The 14,926-nt window shown below is 33.5% G+C and overlaps 1 protein-coding gene across 5 annotated transcripts in view; it reads left to right on the top strand.

Annotated features, from left to right (window-relative positions):
• The window catches only part of DIAPH2 (diaphanous related formin 2), a 153,090-nt gene that overhangs the window by 71,606 nt on the left and 66,558 nt on the right, over positions 1–14,926 (top strand). For all 5 annotated transcript variants that reach the window (XM_085230902.1, XM_085230901.1, XM_085230900.1 and 2 more), the window contains 3 exons: positions 337–576; positions 4,590–4,719; positions 8,506–8,632. In XM_085230902.1, the coding sequence (XP_085087028.1) occupies positions 337–576; positions 4,590–4,719; positions 8,506–8,632 (497 nt within the window). The remainder of the gene's footprint in view (positions 1–336; positions 577–4,589; positions 4,720–8,505; positions 8,633–14,926) is intronic.

The following is a 14,926-nucleotide window of genomic DNA, read 5'->3' as shown; positions in this document are numbered from 1 at the left end:
CTACTTTGGAAAGAAACTGAGAAGTTGATATTCTAATGGTGACTTTACTGGAGCTGTTACAATAAGTTTAGCATGTGTGTCTTCAGGCTAATCTTGGGTTCTTGTTAAGAGGTGAACTAGTTTACATTTACTGTCTTGTGTGCAGGGATGTTGGTATTGTGTATTTGTTGCCAGTAAGTATGTGCAGGTACAGTTTCTTGGAAAATACAGGGTAAATGATGGAAACATACAGAAAGTGTGTAGTCTTCCAAGTGTGTAGACTGTCCAGTATTTTTTAATATAAGCTATTTTACACAAGTAACTTTATGTTCTGATTTAATATTTTTTGTTTTGTAGATGAGTTCAGTGAAAATGCTGAGGTCACGTCTCAATGCAATTCTTTTCAAACTTTCATTTGAAGACCATATAAACAATATCAAGCCTGGCATTATGGCAGTTACACTAGCTTGTGAAGAGCTGAGGAAGAGTGAAAGTTTTAGTAAGCTTTTGGAGTTAGTGTTGTTCCTTGGAAACTATATGAACACTGGCAGCAGAAATGAACAGTCTCTTGGTTTTAACATCACATTTCTTTGCAAGGTAAGATGAAGCTATAATACTGCTCAGTGTGAATTCATGAAGCTCTTAGTACATAAGAAACAGCCCTAAGAAGGGAAAAACAATCAATATTGTACAGTTATTTAATGTCTGTCTTCTTTTCAATAGTATACACATAAGACTTACTTTAAATATTCTTGCTACTTGTCTCTTATTTCTGTCTTCCATTCTACTATCCATCAAACAAGAAGTACATATTTGGAATTTAAGTTGGATGTTGTTGTTCTATGTTAAAATTCGCTTGTGGTTTCAAAATATAAGATACAATTCCAATTTAAGACTTCAAAGAAGTGCTGCTATAAATGGTAAAAAGTGTGTAAGACGTTCTGAACTTGAATATATCAGTTCATGAAGCACATCTTAGAAATACAATGATGAAACATATGTAAACAGATGCAAAAAAAAAAAAAAGGTTAACATATATCTTGACAAGTTTTTGTGTGTGGTGTAATTTGAGGGCCCATTGTTCAAGCCTCTGTTTGGGGCCCTGGAGAAGTCTGATGTGTTCGTCTAAGTGTTGTAACCCTGGGGGACAGCAACCTTTCAAATACACAAGTCTGATCTGACATGACAGCGGACAAAGAGTCTCTGTTGCTATAGTTTAATAAACAGATTTTGCCAATTATAGGTAAAATAAACTTTGCTTGCGAAGTAATTTCACTTTAATAAGTGAATATTTTAAATTATGTCCAAGTTTAAGGTATTTTTATAAATCCAGTGCTGCCTTGTTTTTTCATAGCATTTGAATCTAAAGGGAAATTAATCTGCAAGTACTAAACCATTTCTTAATATATTTCTTAATTGAGGGGGAGGGGAAGTGATGACTGAGCCTGAAAGATACTTGAGCATCGCATAGCTTCAAGAAGGTGTTCTTGCACTGCAGGTGACTTATGAATTGCTTTCAATGCAAATTCTACAGATGTTGACACAGCTAATGTAGATCCTGCAAATTGTTCTCTACTGAACTGAGTAATTGCTGAAGCATAGTTATCTGTGCTTACAGCTAAATTCCACTTAAAGTAACTGAGATAAAAAATTTGACTACTTGTCTTGCCCTCAGAAACAGAATCTGTTAATTTTTTTTTGTTCTGTTTTCAGGACATATTTCTGTAGGAAATGCTTATTTTTCTCAGTGAGGTTTAGAGTAAATATTTAAAACATTCTCTGTAATAAAATACATGCAGTGCAGTGCATATCGGTACTAAGCAGGCTTTGTCCACTTCAGTGGACTTTCTGCTTGTGTGTGGAACCATATTAAGAGAGCTGTTGATTATTATTTTAAAATCAGAATTTTAACAGGGCTCCGTGCAGGGAAGAACATGTGTCTGTGTATACACATTTATACGCATGTATACACATTTCTATGTATAAAATTATTTTCTATGTATAAAATATATGTAGAATTTGAATACATGTAGTGTTTGCTTTAATGATGAGGTACCCTGACTTCATAAATTCACTTTTCAACAAAAAGCCATAAGAATTTTGTGCCTTTCTTGAATTATCTTAATATTAATTATTAAGTAGATGTAGTGTTTTAGTATATGAGCTAAAAGAAAAAGTAACTAAAAAAAGGCAAGTATTGATCTAGTTTTTCTTATTTTATTTTTTCAGATGCTCTTAAAATAGAGTTGGTCATTTGGTTTATGGAAATCTTATTAACAATTTTTAATAAAGTGTAATGAAGAAAACAAAACACTATTTTAAACCCATCTGGTTGTAGTTAGAAGCAAACAAAAATCCAGCCACTGTTTTTTAACCATATTGCAGTAGCAACTGTCTTTTCAAGGACAGGAACCCTCACGTGTCTGTGAAGTCAGACTAGGTAGAAATTTGCTTGAAAGAAAGATTTGCCTGAATATGCGCGCGCACACACACAGAGGAAAGAAGAAACTTGAACCTGGTTATGATACCATTTACACATTTGAAATGCTTTATCAATGCACTAAATTAAAAGGGAAACTTTATTATTATGACATTATTTTTTTGAGCGACTGTGCTTGCAAGTATCAAGTTCTTTGTATTATTTGTCTTAATCCCTTCCCGAACAATGAATCTCATAGTACTGAGTACTCAGAATCATACTTTAACATCCAACAGGAAGCTACTAATATATTGATCTACTGACTTCTTTAATCAGGAGTGTCATTTCCTTGTTCTCTCTCCTAAAGGCCATAGGATCAAAATTGTTCTTTTTTTATTTAAATTTTAGTATCTATGTTAGTGTCTCCTTTAAAAACAGAGTTGGAATACCTCTAGTCTGTGACATGCATTGCTATTATTTTACAAATGCAATGTGTTGGCATTGCTTAAGATCTGAATGATTGTTTGCTAGATGTTTTAAACAACTTAGCAAATGCTAATATTAACTTTTGACTGTTATTGTTGGTGACAATATTTACTGTATTTGTAGTCTGCAGGTAAAACAACTTTGTCCTTTTAGGGGAAAAAATGTTTCATCCACTTAATGTAGTCAGAAAGATGAAAAAATGCAAATCCAATAGTTCTTGTTCACAGAAAAATTGAAATGCAATTTCTTTCTACCATACAGATGTTGAGACACTAAATCTATCTTTTTTTAAAGTTGGAAAACCCTTCATATATGTAGCGTATTAAAACCTTTTAACTACATACCGTTACTGAGCATTGTTTAATCCTTAATCACTGATTCGGTATGATTTAAATTGCATTCTTAATTGTCTAAATACCTTATATTTTTAAAAGCCTGTTTTTGGACTGTAGTCATTTATTCTTAACAGGGTAATCCTTAAAGCTGAAAGGCCTGTATTAAATTGAACATCAATGGCAAGCCTGTCATGAGGATTATAGAATTAGAACTTCTAGTGATTTACAGAATGAGAAAACAAATAAGAGATTTTATACACATTTATGTACACTTCTTAAATAAATCCTTGATTTCATTTGTTGTGTACGTTGTAGCTTGTTTTTGTATAAGAACTGTGGTAGATGAGTTAATAATGTTTGGTTTAAAGGTCTTTACAAATACATCTGTAATAGTACTTCTCTGTAAGAAGTGAAGTATGCTTAGCTCACTCTTCCATGCACCTACTGTCTCTAACTTTAAATAACTGATAATCTGCTTCCACTGATTCTTCAATCAATTCATACATTCGTTCCTTATATCTGCATGAAAATGGATAAGCTAAACTAGGCCTTAAATTCACTTTAAAAATTCTAGATTGATTCTAGCAGGTAATGCCCTTAGGATAATGGAGAGCAGAGTCATATCACCATCAAGAGCGCTTGTTTATCTGAGACCACTAGAAATTGCCTGTCCGCTTGAGAGGAGAGTGAAAATAGGCAGTTAGGTTCATACTGTACATAATTCTCATGCAACTTCTCCTAAATAAAAGTCTACTTACGGAATTCAATTTACTAGCAGTTAGGATTATCTTTGCTCGACTGTTGTCATTTGGTATTCCAGTAGGGTGCATTTTAAATTGGTCAGAAATTCCAGTCAAGTTTGAATTCATAGATTATGATTAAGTGTTATTCTCTACATTTTTTTGCTTCTGTAAAAACTGGTTTTACAAGAAGTTCCTTTAACATGACTGGTAAAAGAGCAAATATTTTAGCCCTGTGTCCAACCATTCAGCATGTCAGAGGCATTGCCTTAGAAATTTGGCAGTGAGGGCATTGAAGGAATGAACTAAATTATTCTATTTAATCTCTGTTCAGGGCTTTTAGTTCTTTTATTACAGCATTTTGAACTGCCATTGCCAAAATCTCAAATTCTCATACTGTCTTTGGGTTTAAGAATTGATACTAAGAACAAAAACCATGCAGCATGGGGTTAGATTCCTTTTGTAGTTCTGCAACAAAGAAGTGTAGAAGTTTACTGCTCAAAATTTACAGGCCACTGATTTACTTAACTTTTTGCTAATGAATTTAAATAAAATGAATCTGGCAGATTAAAAAAAGTTTAAAAAATAGTAATTTTTTTCCTGTTATTTCCTCCTGTGTTCACTTCTTAGATTATAGATACTAAATCAACAGATCAGAAGACAACCTTGCTGCACTTTCTGGCGGAAGTGTGTGAGGAGAATTATCGCGATATCTTAAAATTCACAGATGAACTGCAGCATGTTGAGAATGCAAGTAAAGGTAAGCAAGTAGATGAAGCACCTGGAGGTAATAGCTGTTTGACATGAAATATTTGCAACATTTCATTTTAGATTGCAGGATTATGTAACATGTAAGCATTGATAATCCACATGGATTTTTCCTGTTCTGATGTTTATTAAGAAAAAGTGAGGGGGAAAACCTGTAATAAAGTAACTTCTCTTTTGAAATACATTGTGGGAATAATACAAGGTAGTGAAAAGATTATGAAATCACATATCAGAAACTGTCTAAGCAATGTAATCATGATGATTAGTTTACTATGTTACGTCTCTAGTGTGTGCCTGGTTGCTTGAGAGTAAACACTTTTGTGTGTATATAAGCACAGTATGTTTCTCATTTTAGCACTTGATTTTTATTCAATAGAGAAAAAAAAAATATGCTTTCGAATGTTCACAGATGGCATGTGAAAAGTTCAGTTCAATTGTACTACCAAGTCACCAATGCTACTTACATTCTTGGTCAGTCAGCAGTATTGTTCAGTGAATGTGTTAGGAAACTTCATTTACTATTGCATAGCTTTTATGTATAACGTACTGAGCTTCTTAGTGCACTGGTTGCCTAGCTATGAAAAGATTAAAATTACTTAAATTATAAATAATGTCTGTCATAAACTTTGAACAATTATTGTTTTTTCTAAATTGTAATTAAGGTTCAAATTTACTTTGTTAGCAGTTGAGCGTAGAGTTTTGATTATCTTTGAAATGTAACTGTTATGTCAAACATGCCTCTGGAGGTGGTCAAGGCCAGGTTGAATGGGGCCCTGGTGATCTGATATGGTGAGTGGCAACCAGACAGAGCAGCAAGGGGTTGGAACTGGATGGCTGCCTTCCAACTCATAGCCTTTCTATGACTATGATTTGTTGTGTCAAATGTGGGTTCAAATACCAGCTGCTTTAAGCCACCACTGCCATTCTTTGTCATATTTTTTTTTTTTTACGGTTAATTTGCTAATTTTATAAGTATGTTTCCAGGCTTTTTTCCCCCTGCATATACAATAAAATTTGTGTTGTTTGATATTGAAAAAAAATCGTGATAATTCAGATAAAGCAAAAAAAAAAAAAAAAAAGTGTGTTGATATGTCATCTTTTTGGGGGTTAGCTCAGCAGTTATGTAGAACTTTTGAAAATAGCTAAGCTCCAAGTGAAGGGCAGAACTTAAGAGTGAATTTGATACAGACACTAAAGTTCCTTTCAGAAGTTGTTTGCTCTCCCAGTACATGATGGACAGAATTCTTTGTTTGAAACCAAGGTACACAATGTGGGGGGGAAAAAAAAAGTATTCATTTAAACAAGGGAAAAAAAAAAAAGCCAGAGAATTTTAGGCAAAATCAAGTGAAAGAGGCCTTTGGGGAGGTGAGTTATGTCTGTGTAGTACTCATAACAGGAGCACAAATTTCTTCTTCATGTAGACATACAAAATATCTTTCTTTAATTTGCTAACATGCTTCTGCCAATTGAGACATCACTAGGAAGGATATCAGCAATCAGAAGCACTGTGGATTGCAAATATTTATATACTTTACGTAGTATATTATTAGAAATGATGCATGAAGTTCAATTTTTGAAAGTCTAAGAGGTATTTCAGTGAGATAGTTGTAAATTTAGAGTGAGAAAAACATTTTAAAACATTGTGTCATTGTTGTTTTAAAATATAGCAATTTGAAACATACTCATAAGTAGTAGTCATTTTTCTGTCAAGTGGAAGTTTTATAGTTTGTTGCAGCAGAAGAAACAGTCTTTACGAAGAAATCTGCAGTATTTTCTACCTTGCACAGTTTAAATTGCTGAAACAGATTTTGCCCAATCTGGCATGTTAGTGGATATGAAACAGACAATGCCTTCTGGCATGATAAATTTAATGCCTACATCTGTGACTGTTCTCTCCATAATAGAATCTGAAAGCTGGCGCTTTGCATCACAATCAAAAGTCAGCCTTACGCTGCATAGTGACTTCTGTCATTCTTTTCATTCACATAAACTGCAATAATGAAATGTCAGAAAATCTCTCAATGTATTTTTCTGGATGTAGGTACTGGAAGACTCATTTTCCCCTAGAGAAGCTCCTGTATTCGCACATAGCATTACCATATTGTTGGTAGCCTAGGCATCATCTAATTAAAAGCTTTTCAACAGAAGTATTCATCTTCATTGACAAGATGTCAGTGAAGAAGACAGAGAAGCAAAAAAATTTCACAGATTGATTTTGTGTAGTAGTTCCAAGGTACAATTTCTGAAAAAGATTCTGTTAGAGATTTGGTGGTATTTGGGATTGGCTTGCACTCTGTTAGAACATAGGCTACATTTTCCCATAGGGTTTTCAGGATTTATTTGGCAGTTATCTTATAATATGCAAAGTCATGATAGTTTAGACTTTGAAGCTACATTTTAAAGCTACAGTTTGAATTCTAGCTTAAACAAAACTATTCAGTATGGCAGGTTCTACTTCTCAAAGTAATTATCGGGGGCAAAATTAGAGAATAGACTAGATTACTCTCTGGACTGTTACTTACTAAAGAAATTAAAGCATTAAATTCTGTAGTTAAACTAATTAAAGTTTGAAGACCACTTTAAGTGGCTTCTCAAATAATTCCTTAATACCAGCCATTAGTAAGAAGTTGTGGTGTGAAAGCTACAAAATAGTACCTATTTCTTTCTCTTTGTCTGTTCTTGAATTGGCACACTTCTCAGTAGAGAGGAAAAAAAAAAAAAAAAGGGAAGCATGGCTTGCTCTTGACTAAATTGGGAAGACCGAACTCCTGTCAGAAGTAGAGAGCCCATAAAGAAATCTGTTAGATCAGATTGTTCAGTGCTAGTCTAGTGAGTTTCCTTGTTAGCTGCAGTGGTGATTAAACCCAGATTGTGTTAGCAGTTTTTTTGCTCCTCTTACTTTGCATTCCTTGCTCTCTGTGATTTCTGCACACATGCACCATGGTATATCACATGCCATAGCTGTTGGACAATGAGTTACAACATGTATATCAATATCACATTATATAAACAAGCCAGGCAAAGTTAGATTACAGACTAATAGTGATAATGGAAAATGAGCTTTTGAAATAAATAGATCAGAACTTAGGATGTCCAAAATGGATTGAAAGAATTAGAATGTAGACATTCAGTTAAACCAGTTAAACTGGTTGTTTAATACAAAGCATACAAATAGTGGTTTATGGTAGAATAGCATATTACAAAGCACTGTTTTTCTGGTGTAGCCTTTATTTAGCTTTTGGTACTATACTGTGATTCCTTTTTTTTTTTTTTTAATTGTCAGTGGCTTTAATTATTCAAACCTACCTTTGGTGTTAACAGGGTTTCACAAACTGGTTTATAGAAATCAGTTTAATTTCAAAAAAAAAAAAAATCTTTTTAATGTCTGTTTCTTAAGTCATTTTTGTAACCAAGTACATGCATTAATAAGGTAATATCTCTTCGAACCTTAGCAACTTTCTAATCTTTGAATTAGATTTAAAAGAATGAAATATTAGAATTTTTACCACTAAATTTGGATAGAATTACAATCATTTGAACTAATTGTAGAATTAAGTGATGACACTTCCACCCTAGGTAGGAAGATTTGGTATACTACAGTAGATATTTTCACTTATTTTTATAAACAGTTTTTCTTATAAGCAGTATTTCAGAAACAATTGCGTCTGCTTAAGGACTAATTCTTAGGACTATTTATATGGTTGTTGTTTCCCCTTCTGATACTCTTTCTTTCTAACCATAATCTGAAATCTTTTTACTTATTAACTATTTTTCTCAGTTTCAGACAAAACTCTAAAGAGCAACCTTGACTCAATGAACAAACAGATCCAACACATAGAAAATGACATTAAGAAGTTTCCTAAAACAGAAGATGAGCACGATAAGTTTGTAGAGAAGATGAGCATATCCTTTTTGCATGTCTTTATTTCTGATTTCAGAGTTCTGCTTATCTGGTAAAGTATTTACGACATTTAAATGTATGTTCTAATTCTCTTCTGCGCTTTTATTCTAGCGGAGAGAAAAATGTCAGAATAGACTAAATGTAAGAAAACAAAAGGCTACTAAGGAAACTTGATTTGTTCTTTCTCACTGCATAACTGAAAACATTCCAAATAACTCCTTCGTGGGAACTATAGTATAATGTCATAAAGATCGTTCTAAATTTTTCTCTTAAAAATCAGTATTTAATGGTATTGAAGTCATTTTGGTCAGTTACCAGACTTGAGAACAGTACTTATTTTAAATCCAGATATGCTGATTTTTTTTTTTTTGAAGGGATGAGTATGAGTTTTGTCAATTTTGTTGTTTGTTTTTGCCTGATCAATTTTAGAAGAAAAGTATTTATGTTTTTAATGTTAATAAAATTTGGTTTGGTTTCTGTGGGTTCCTTAGTATTGGTAAGTAAAATCTAAGGGAGAACACCAAAACATGTCTGTTTTGCCTGCTTTCACTACAAAATTTGCACATCTTTTCATTTGCTATAGAAGTCTATAAAGTAATGTGTACTGTCAATGTAAGAAACTCTCTAAACTTGTGAGAGAACTAAGCAGAAGTCTAACTGCAAACTTATTTCAGGAAAAGTATTTTGTATAATGTACATTTCTGTACTTGTGGAAGGATTTAGTGTTATGTGGCAAAGACAGGCATCTTGTGCTTTTATGGAAATTTGGATAATTTATGTGATTGACTTGTTTCAATGAAATAAGACTTAACTTGATTTCTGTGTATGTCTATTAAAACAAAAATAGGAATAACTATCTAGAACCAATAGTATCTACTCATCACGCTTAGGAGGTGTATGTAATGAAGTGGTTTGACTTCTAGTACTTGAAGAGAGCGTAAAAACAGGAGGAGGGGATACAACTGTTTACATAGGTTGATAGTGATAGGACAAGGGGGAATGGTTTTTAACTGAAACGGGGGGTTTAGGTTAGATGTTAGGAGGAAGTTTTTCACACAGAGTGTGGTCACACGCACTGGAACAGGCTGCCCAAAGAGGTTGTGGATGCCCCATCCCTGCAGGCATTCAAGGACAGTCCGGATGTGGCTCTGGGCAGCCTGATCTGGTGGTTGGTGACCCTGCACATAGCAGGGGGTTGAAACTAGATGATCATTGTGATCCTTTTCGACCCAGGCCATTTTATGATTCTATGACCTAACTTTTCTGTGTTTGGAAACTAAGTTTTTGCAGGGCAGATCTGCATTAGAGGTTGTATACATATTTTCTGTTGTGTTAAGCAAGTGCTTTGTCATTTGTCATTCTGCTGCTTAGCCATACTTATAAGAATTATTTGTATAGTTCAAATAATTTGAGTGGGAAAGAATCACTTTCTGTTCTTTTCCTCAACACATGAATTTGTAAAGAAATTGTTTGACAGTGCAAGACAGTTTAAAATACATATAGGTATAAAATATGCTTTTAATAATGGAAGTGAATATGCAGATCCTAAAAATATTTGAAAATTAATTGTTGAAAGTCTGTTAAGAATGCAGCTTTGCTTCACTCTGCGTATGTTGATGTCGGAACTAGATTACCAGCTCCTGGTAATTACGGTAGGCATTAGATGTCTGTCTGACGACTTTTATCAAACCAATGAATTTGGTGGCTTGACAAAGTAGATAAGACTAAGAAATGAACTGATTCTTCGCAAGGGTTTATGTTTTCATAATTAATAGATGACCTGACAAATTTTTCTTTTTCAGAAAGTCATCTCCAGTTCTGCCAGATGATCAAATTTATTTCTACTTAGCGAATATTTTAAGTTTCTTCACTCTCATATTAATTTTTTTGTATAGGGATGAACTTGAAAGTTAAGAGGAACTAGGAGGGGAAAGATGTGACCTTTTAGTTATCAATATGTGTTGGGTTTTTTTTGTTTGTTTCTGTCAGCTTGTTGAATTGCTTTTGATAGCACCTACTGAGATTAGGAAGTTGAGGATGTCAGGCTTGAACATCACTTAACTGCTTTGATTGTCTCAGAAAAATCACAACGTGTTGTAACATAAATCATCTCTCAGCAGGGTCCTAGAATGCATAAATGTGCCACAGTTAAAAGCATAGTTTCTCTTCTCTTTTCCTGCCAATAAAGAAGGCTATTTACCCATAATTATGAATGAGATTTTCTTCAGCAAGTATGACGTGTTTTTTTGGTATCCTGTTGAACTAATAATCACAATAGAAAAGATCATTCATAATCTTTGTTGTAAAAATTGCCTTCAGAGAACTTTTCCATTGTCTTATTCAGGTCTAGAATTATACTATACATGAAGAACAAATGCACGTGGGAGATTTCTTTATAATTAACCCAGCTTCATGCAGTACTGAGAAATCTGATTCAACAGTTTAGGAGTAGTTATAAACAGAAAAAATTTGGCTTTCACCCCTTGTGTTTATTTTAGTGTTTGTGCCTAAAATTTAGGGTAAATCCTAAACTCTGAACTTTATACTGGTGTTACAGTAGCTATATGCATTGTTTTCTTCATAAGGATGTTAGAACATGGTGTTTGTCCTGCTTGAGAGACTTTTTTTTTTTTTGCAGTAGCTGCTTAAACTGAAAGAACCAAAGAACTCAGTTTTTGACCATTATGTAAATTTTAAAGAATCTCATGTTTTTTAAGTATAACGTATCTCCTTAAGTGGCATATTAATAATTAAACTCTTGTTTTATCAGTTACGTCATTTACTGTAGAAAAATTTATTAACATGCCTGGTTTTGTTACAGTCTTTTGTCTACCAGAATAATAAATATAACTACTTTTTTTTTACTTGGTGTATTCATGTGAAGAATTTAAAAACATAATTCATTAAAGAATTTAAAATTTTAGAAAGCCATAAATGATCCAAAATTGCTGCTGTTAAACCCTACTTTGAGCTTGTTACTAACTTATTAATTAGAATAGCATTGATTTGTCAACGATTTTTAATTTTCCAAAATGAACCTTATTAGTACAGTCCTTTCATCTAAAATAGAAAAGGCTCTCTTGAAAGGATTCTCATTCAACTTGAATTTGTGCTCCTTTTTCTATGTAATGATGACTATGCTACTGAATGTGAGATTTACTGGTTGGTTACTTGATGTACTTCAGTGGTAATGAAATCATCTGGGGAACAGAGTATTTTAAATGTGTGTGGGTCTTTTATGCACCGAGAATGTTAGAAAATATTTCATGTACACTAAGCTTTAACTGATAATACTGTTGTAGGAAGTACTGCATTATAGAATCTCTCATAATAGGCCACTAGGGAAGAAACATACACTGAATCAGAATTCCAGCATCTGGAATTGTCTGTGAAACTTTCTTTTTCTTTGAGTGACTGAGCAGCAGGACATTGTTTGCACACTGAGTGCTGAAAAAATGTTAATGGCATTAACACTCTTGTCATCTGTTAACACTTGGGAGTTCCTTCTAGCTTGTTATGGAAATACAGTTCACTTCAAGTGTTCTGAGATGTCATTTTTGGGAAAGCCTGTTTTGTTTTTGAGGCAGTTTAAAATGCACTGTCACTTTCATTTCTGTGTGAAATAGTGTTGTCAGCAGGAGCAGGGAAGTGATTATCCCTCTGTACTCAGCTCTGGTGAGGCTGCACCTTAAGTACTGTGTTCGGTGTTGGGCTCCTCATAACACGAAAAGCATCGAGGCCCTTGAGCGTGTTCAGAGAAGGGCAACAAAACTGAAGGGTCTGGAGCTCAAACCTAAAGAGGAGAAGCTGAGGGAGCTGGGATTGTTTAATCTGGAAAAGAGGAGGTAGAGGGATGACTTTTATCACTCTCTACATCTAACTGAAGGGAGGTTGTGGTGGGGTGGAGGCCGACCTCTTCTCCCATGTAATTAGCAATAGGCTAGAGGGAATGGCCTCGAGTTGCGCCAAGGGAGATATAAGTTGGGTGCTCTTATTATCTTAAAAAAAAAAAAAAAAAGAAAATACTGTCATTAGGAAGTACAGTTCTAGAGTAAAAAATATGTTTCAGGAAAATCTTGGTTATACTTCCAAAAAGATAAAATACTTTTTCTACATAGTATTGAAATGCAGAAAAGTTACAATACTGAAGTTAATACATCATTAAGATTTTTTTCATATTTTTTCTCCCAGACCAACTTTTCAACCTAGTTTTTATCCATCAGCTTCTCATTTTCTCCCACCACACCAGCAAGAAAAAAAACTTGCAAACAATGAAAAAGCTTGAGTGTTCTGCAGTATTAAGTTCTACAGTGAATAACAAAGATTGGAAAGATTTCTGCTTCCAGTTAGAAAATGAATTCTAAGGACACTAACACTTACTTAAAACAACTTGAGTATATGCAGTGGAGGAGAATGAAATAGGACTGATTTGTTCTAGCTTAAGAGATCAAAACATTGAATCTTATCTCAAAGAATTACCTCAGGAAAAAATTAATGATTAAATGCTTAACCAATGAGTTGTTTTTTTTTTTTACTGTTTTCAAAAATTAAGTTTTCTATCTAATATAGAGAAAACAAAGCCAATAACAGAAAATTCATGTTACTGATTTTTATTTGTTATTGAGAAATGGCTATAAACAGTGAAACCTTTAAAATTACTTTGGGTAAAAATGAATTTCTTTAAGCTTTACTGAGCTCTTTCAAAGTTTGAACTCATAAGAAGATCATTTGAGGCCATCTGATCTATTTTATATTTTCTCCTATGAAATAATTATGTACTTGAATCTGCCCAAATAAGCATTGATGCTTTGTTTTCCCTACGTGTATAAGAATCCAGTTATTGAAAAAGGAATCAAGAATATATCATTTTATGAGGGGTTCTATTTAAAAGCCTTTTCTCTCTTAAACACTCGCATCATATATAAATGGGTGTGCTAAAGAAACGAAGATAAACTTGATTAAACCGATCCTGCTTTTAATTCTTCAAAGTGCATCTGAAGTTCTGACGTATTTGATCAGTACAGACAGAAAATCCCACTTCTTAAAGCACAGTGATAGAGGAGGGGAAGAATTAGTACATACATACAATCTACTTTTCTTTCCAAATTGGCAGCTTTCTTAGAAAATTCAGAGCATCAATAGTGTTTCCTTTTCATTGTTAAATGTTCAAGCACATAGCATCTCAGCATTTTGAATGCTATTGAAGAACTGACCCTGCAAAGTTCAAAAGAAGATTAGAAGTAATTTGTGCTAGGTTTAATTGTTTGAAATGTTGCCACTATTAAGCTAGTTTGGAGGTAGCGGACAAAAGGCCTACTATTTGGTGTAGTTGAGCTCAAATACTCCGCTGTTGTTTTAGTTGGTAGAAAGAGTATTTCTTCAACATAGACTCATCAGCACTCACAGCTTCTGGGATTATTTCTGTATTGTTTTTTTTTCCATGTTGTTTCAGAGGCAACCATGACACAAACTTCTGTTAAAGAAAGAAGGAGGTTTAAACATAGCTTTGGTCTACATTTTGTGTTCTCTGCTTTATTTCCTACGGATAAATGATACACAAAGTAATATGTGTGAAACAGTGGTTGAAGTAACTGACAATTTGATAGAAAAAACCTTTTTTGTAAAGAGCAGGTGTGGTTTTATAAGAGCTTCCTGTGGGGCATAGTGAGTAGTGAGTTTACCTTGAAACAGAGTGAATATGCTATCTGATGCAAATCTAAATCCATCTCCTTTGTGTATTACCTTTCTGTCAGCTCTAACAAGGTGTGTTGAAGGTGTTAAACCTCCTGGAATAAACATGGATGGCTTTCTTTGTATGTTTTCTTAAACCAAGGAAGTATGAATTTTACCTAAGATATGCTGAAATTAAGTAAATTTTCATTTTTTTCTTCAGGATTTTGTTCAGATAGATAGATAGCTGGCAAAAAAAAAAAAAGGGTTGCTTCATCTTAGACCATAGAGTTCTTATATAGTTATTCAAGTTGTTGATCATTCTGCATATATGAAAATTCTTATATACAAAACAAATTATCAATTTTCTTTTTCATAGTACACTTCTGCTTTTAGATAACTTCTTTTTAAGAAAGAAGCCTTGATGTAAAGTTACAAATGATTACGTTGATATTTTTTCATGTTGGACTAGACTATAAACGTGAGCAGAAGCATATAAACAATTTGTAAAGTCCTTTATGGGCTTTATAAAGGAACGCATTGGACAGCAATTACATGTGGGGAAATGTAATGATAAGCAACGGGTAGCTGTGTGGCAAACAAGAACTTCAAATGGCTTGCTTTTCTG

Source organism: Meleagris gallopavo, chromosome 9 (assembly GCF_905368555.1).
Source record: "Meleagris gallopavo chromosome 9, MGAL_WU_HG_1.1, whole genome shotgun sequence".
Classification (NCBI taxonomy): Eukaryota; Metazoa; Chordata; class Aves; order Galliformes; family Phasianidae; genus Meleagris; species Meleagris gallopavo.
This window is presented reverse-complemented; position numbering and strand designations above follow the sequence as displayed.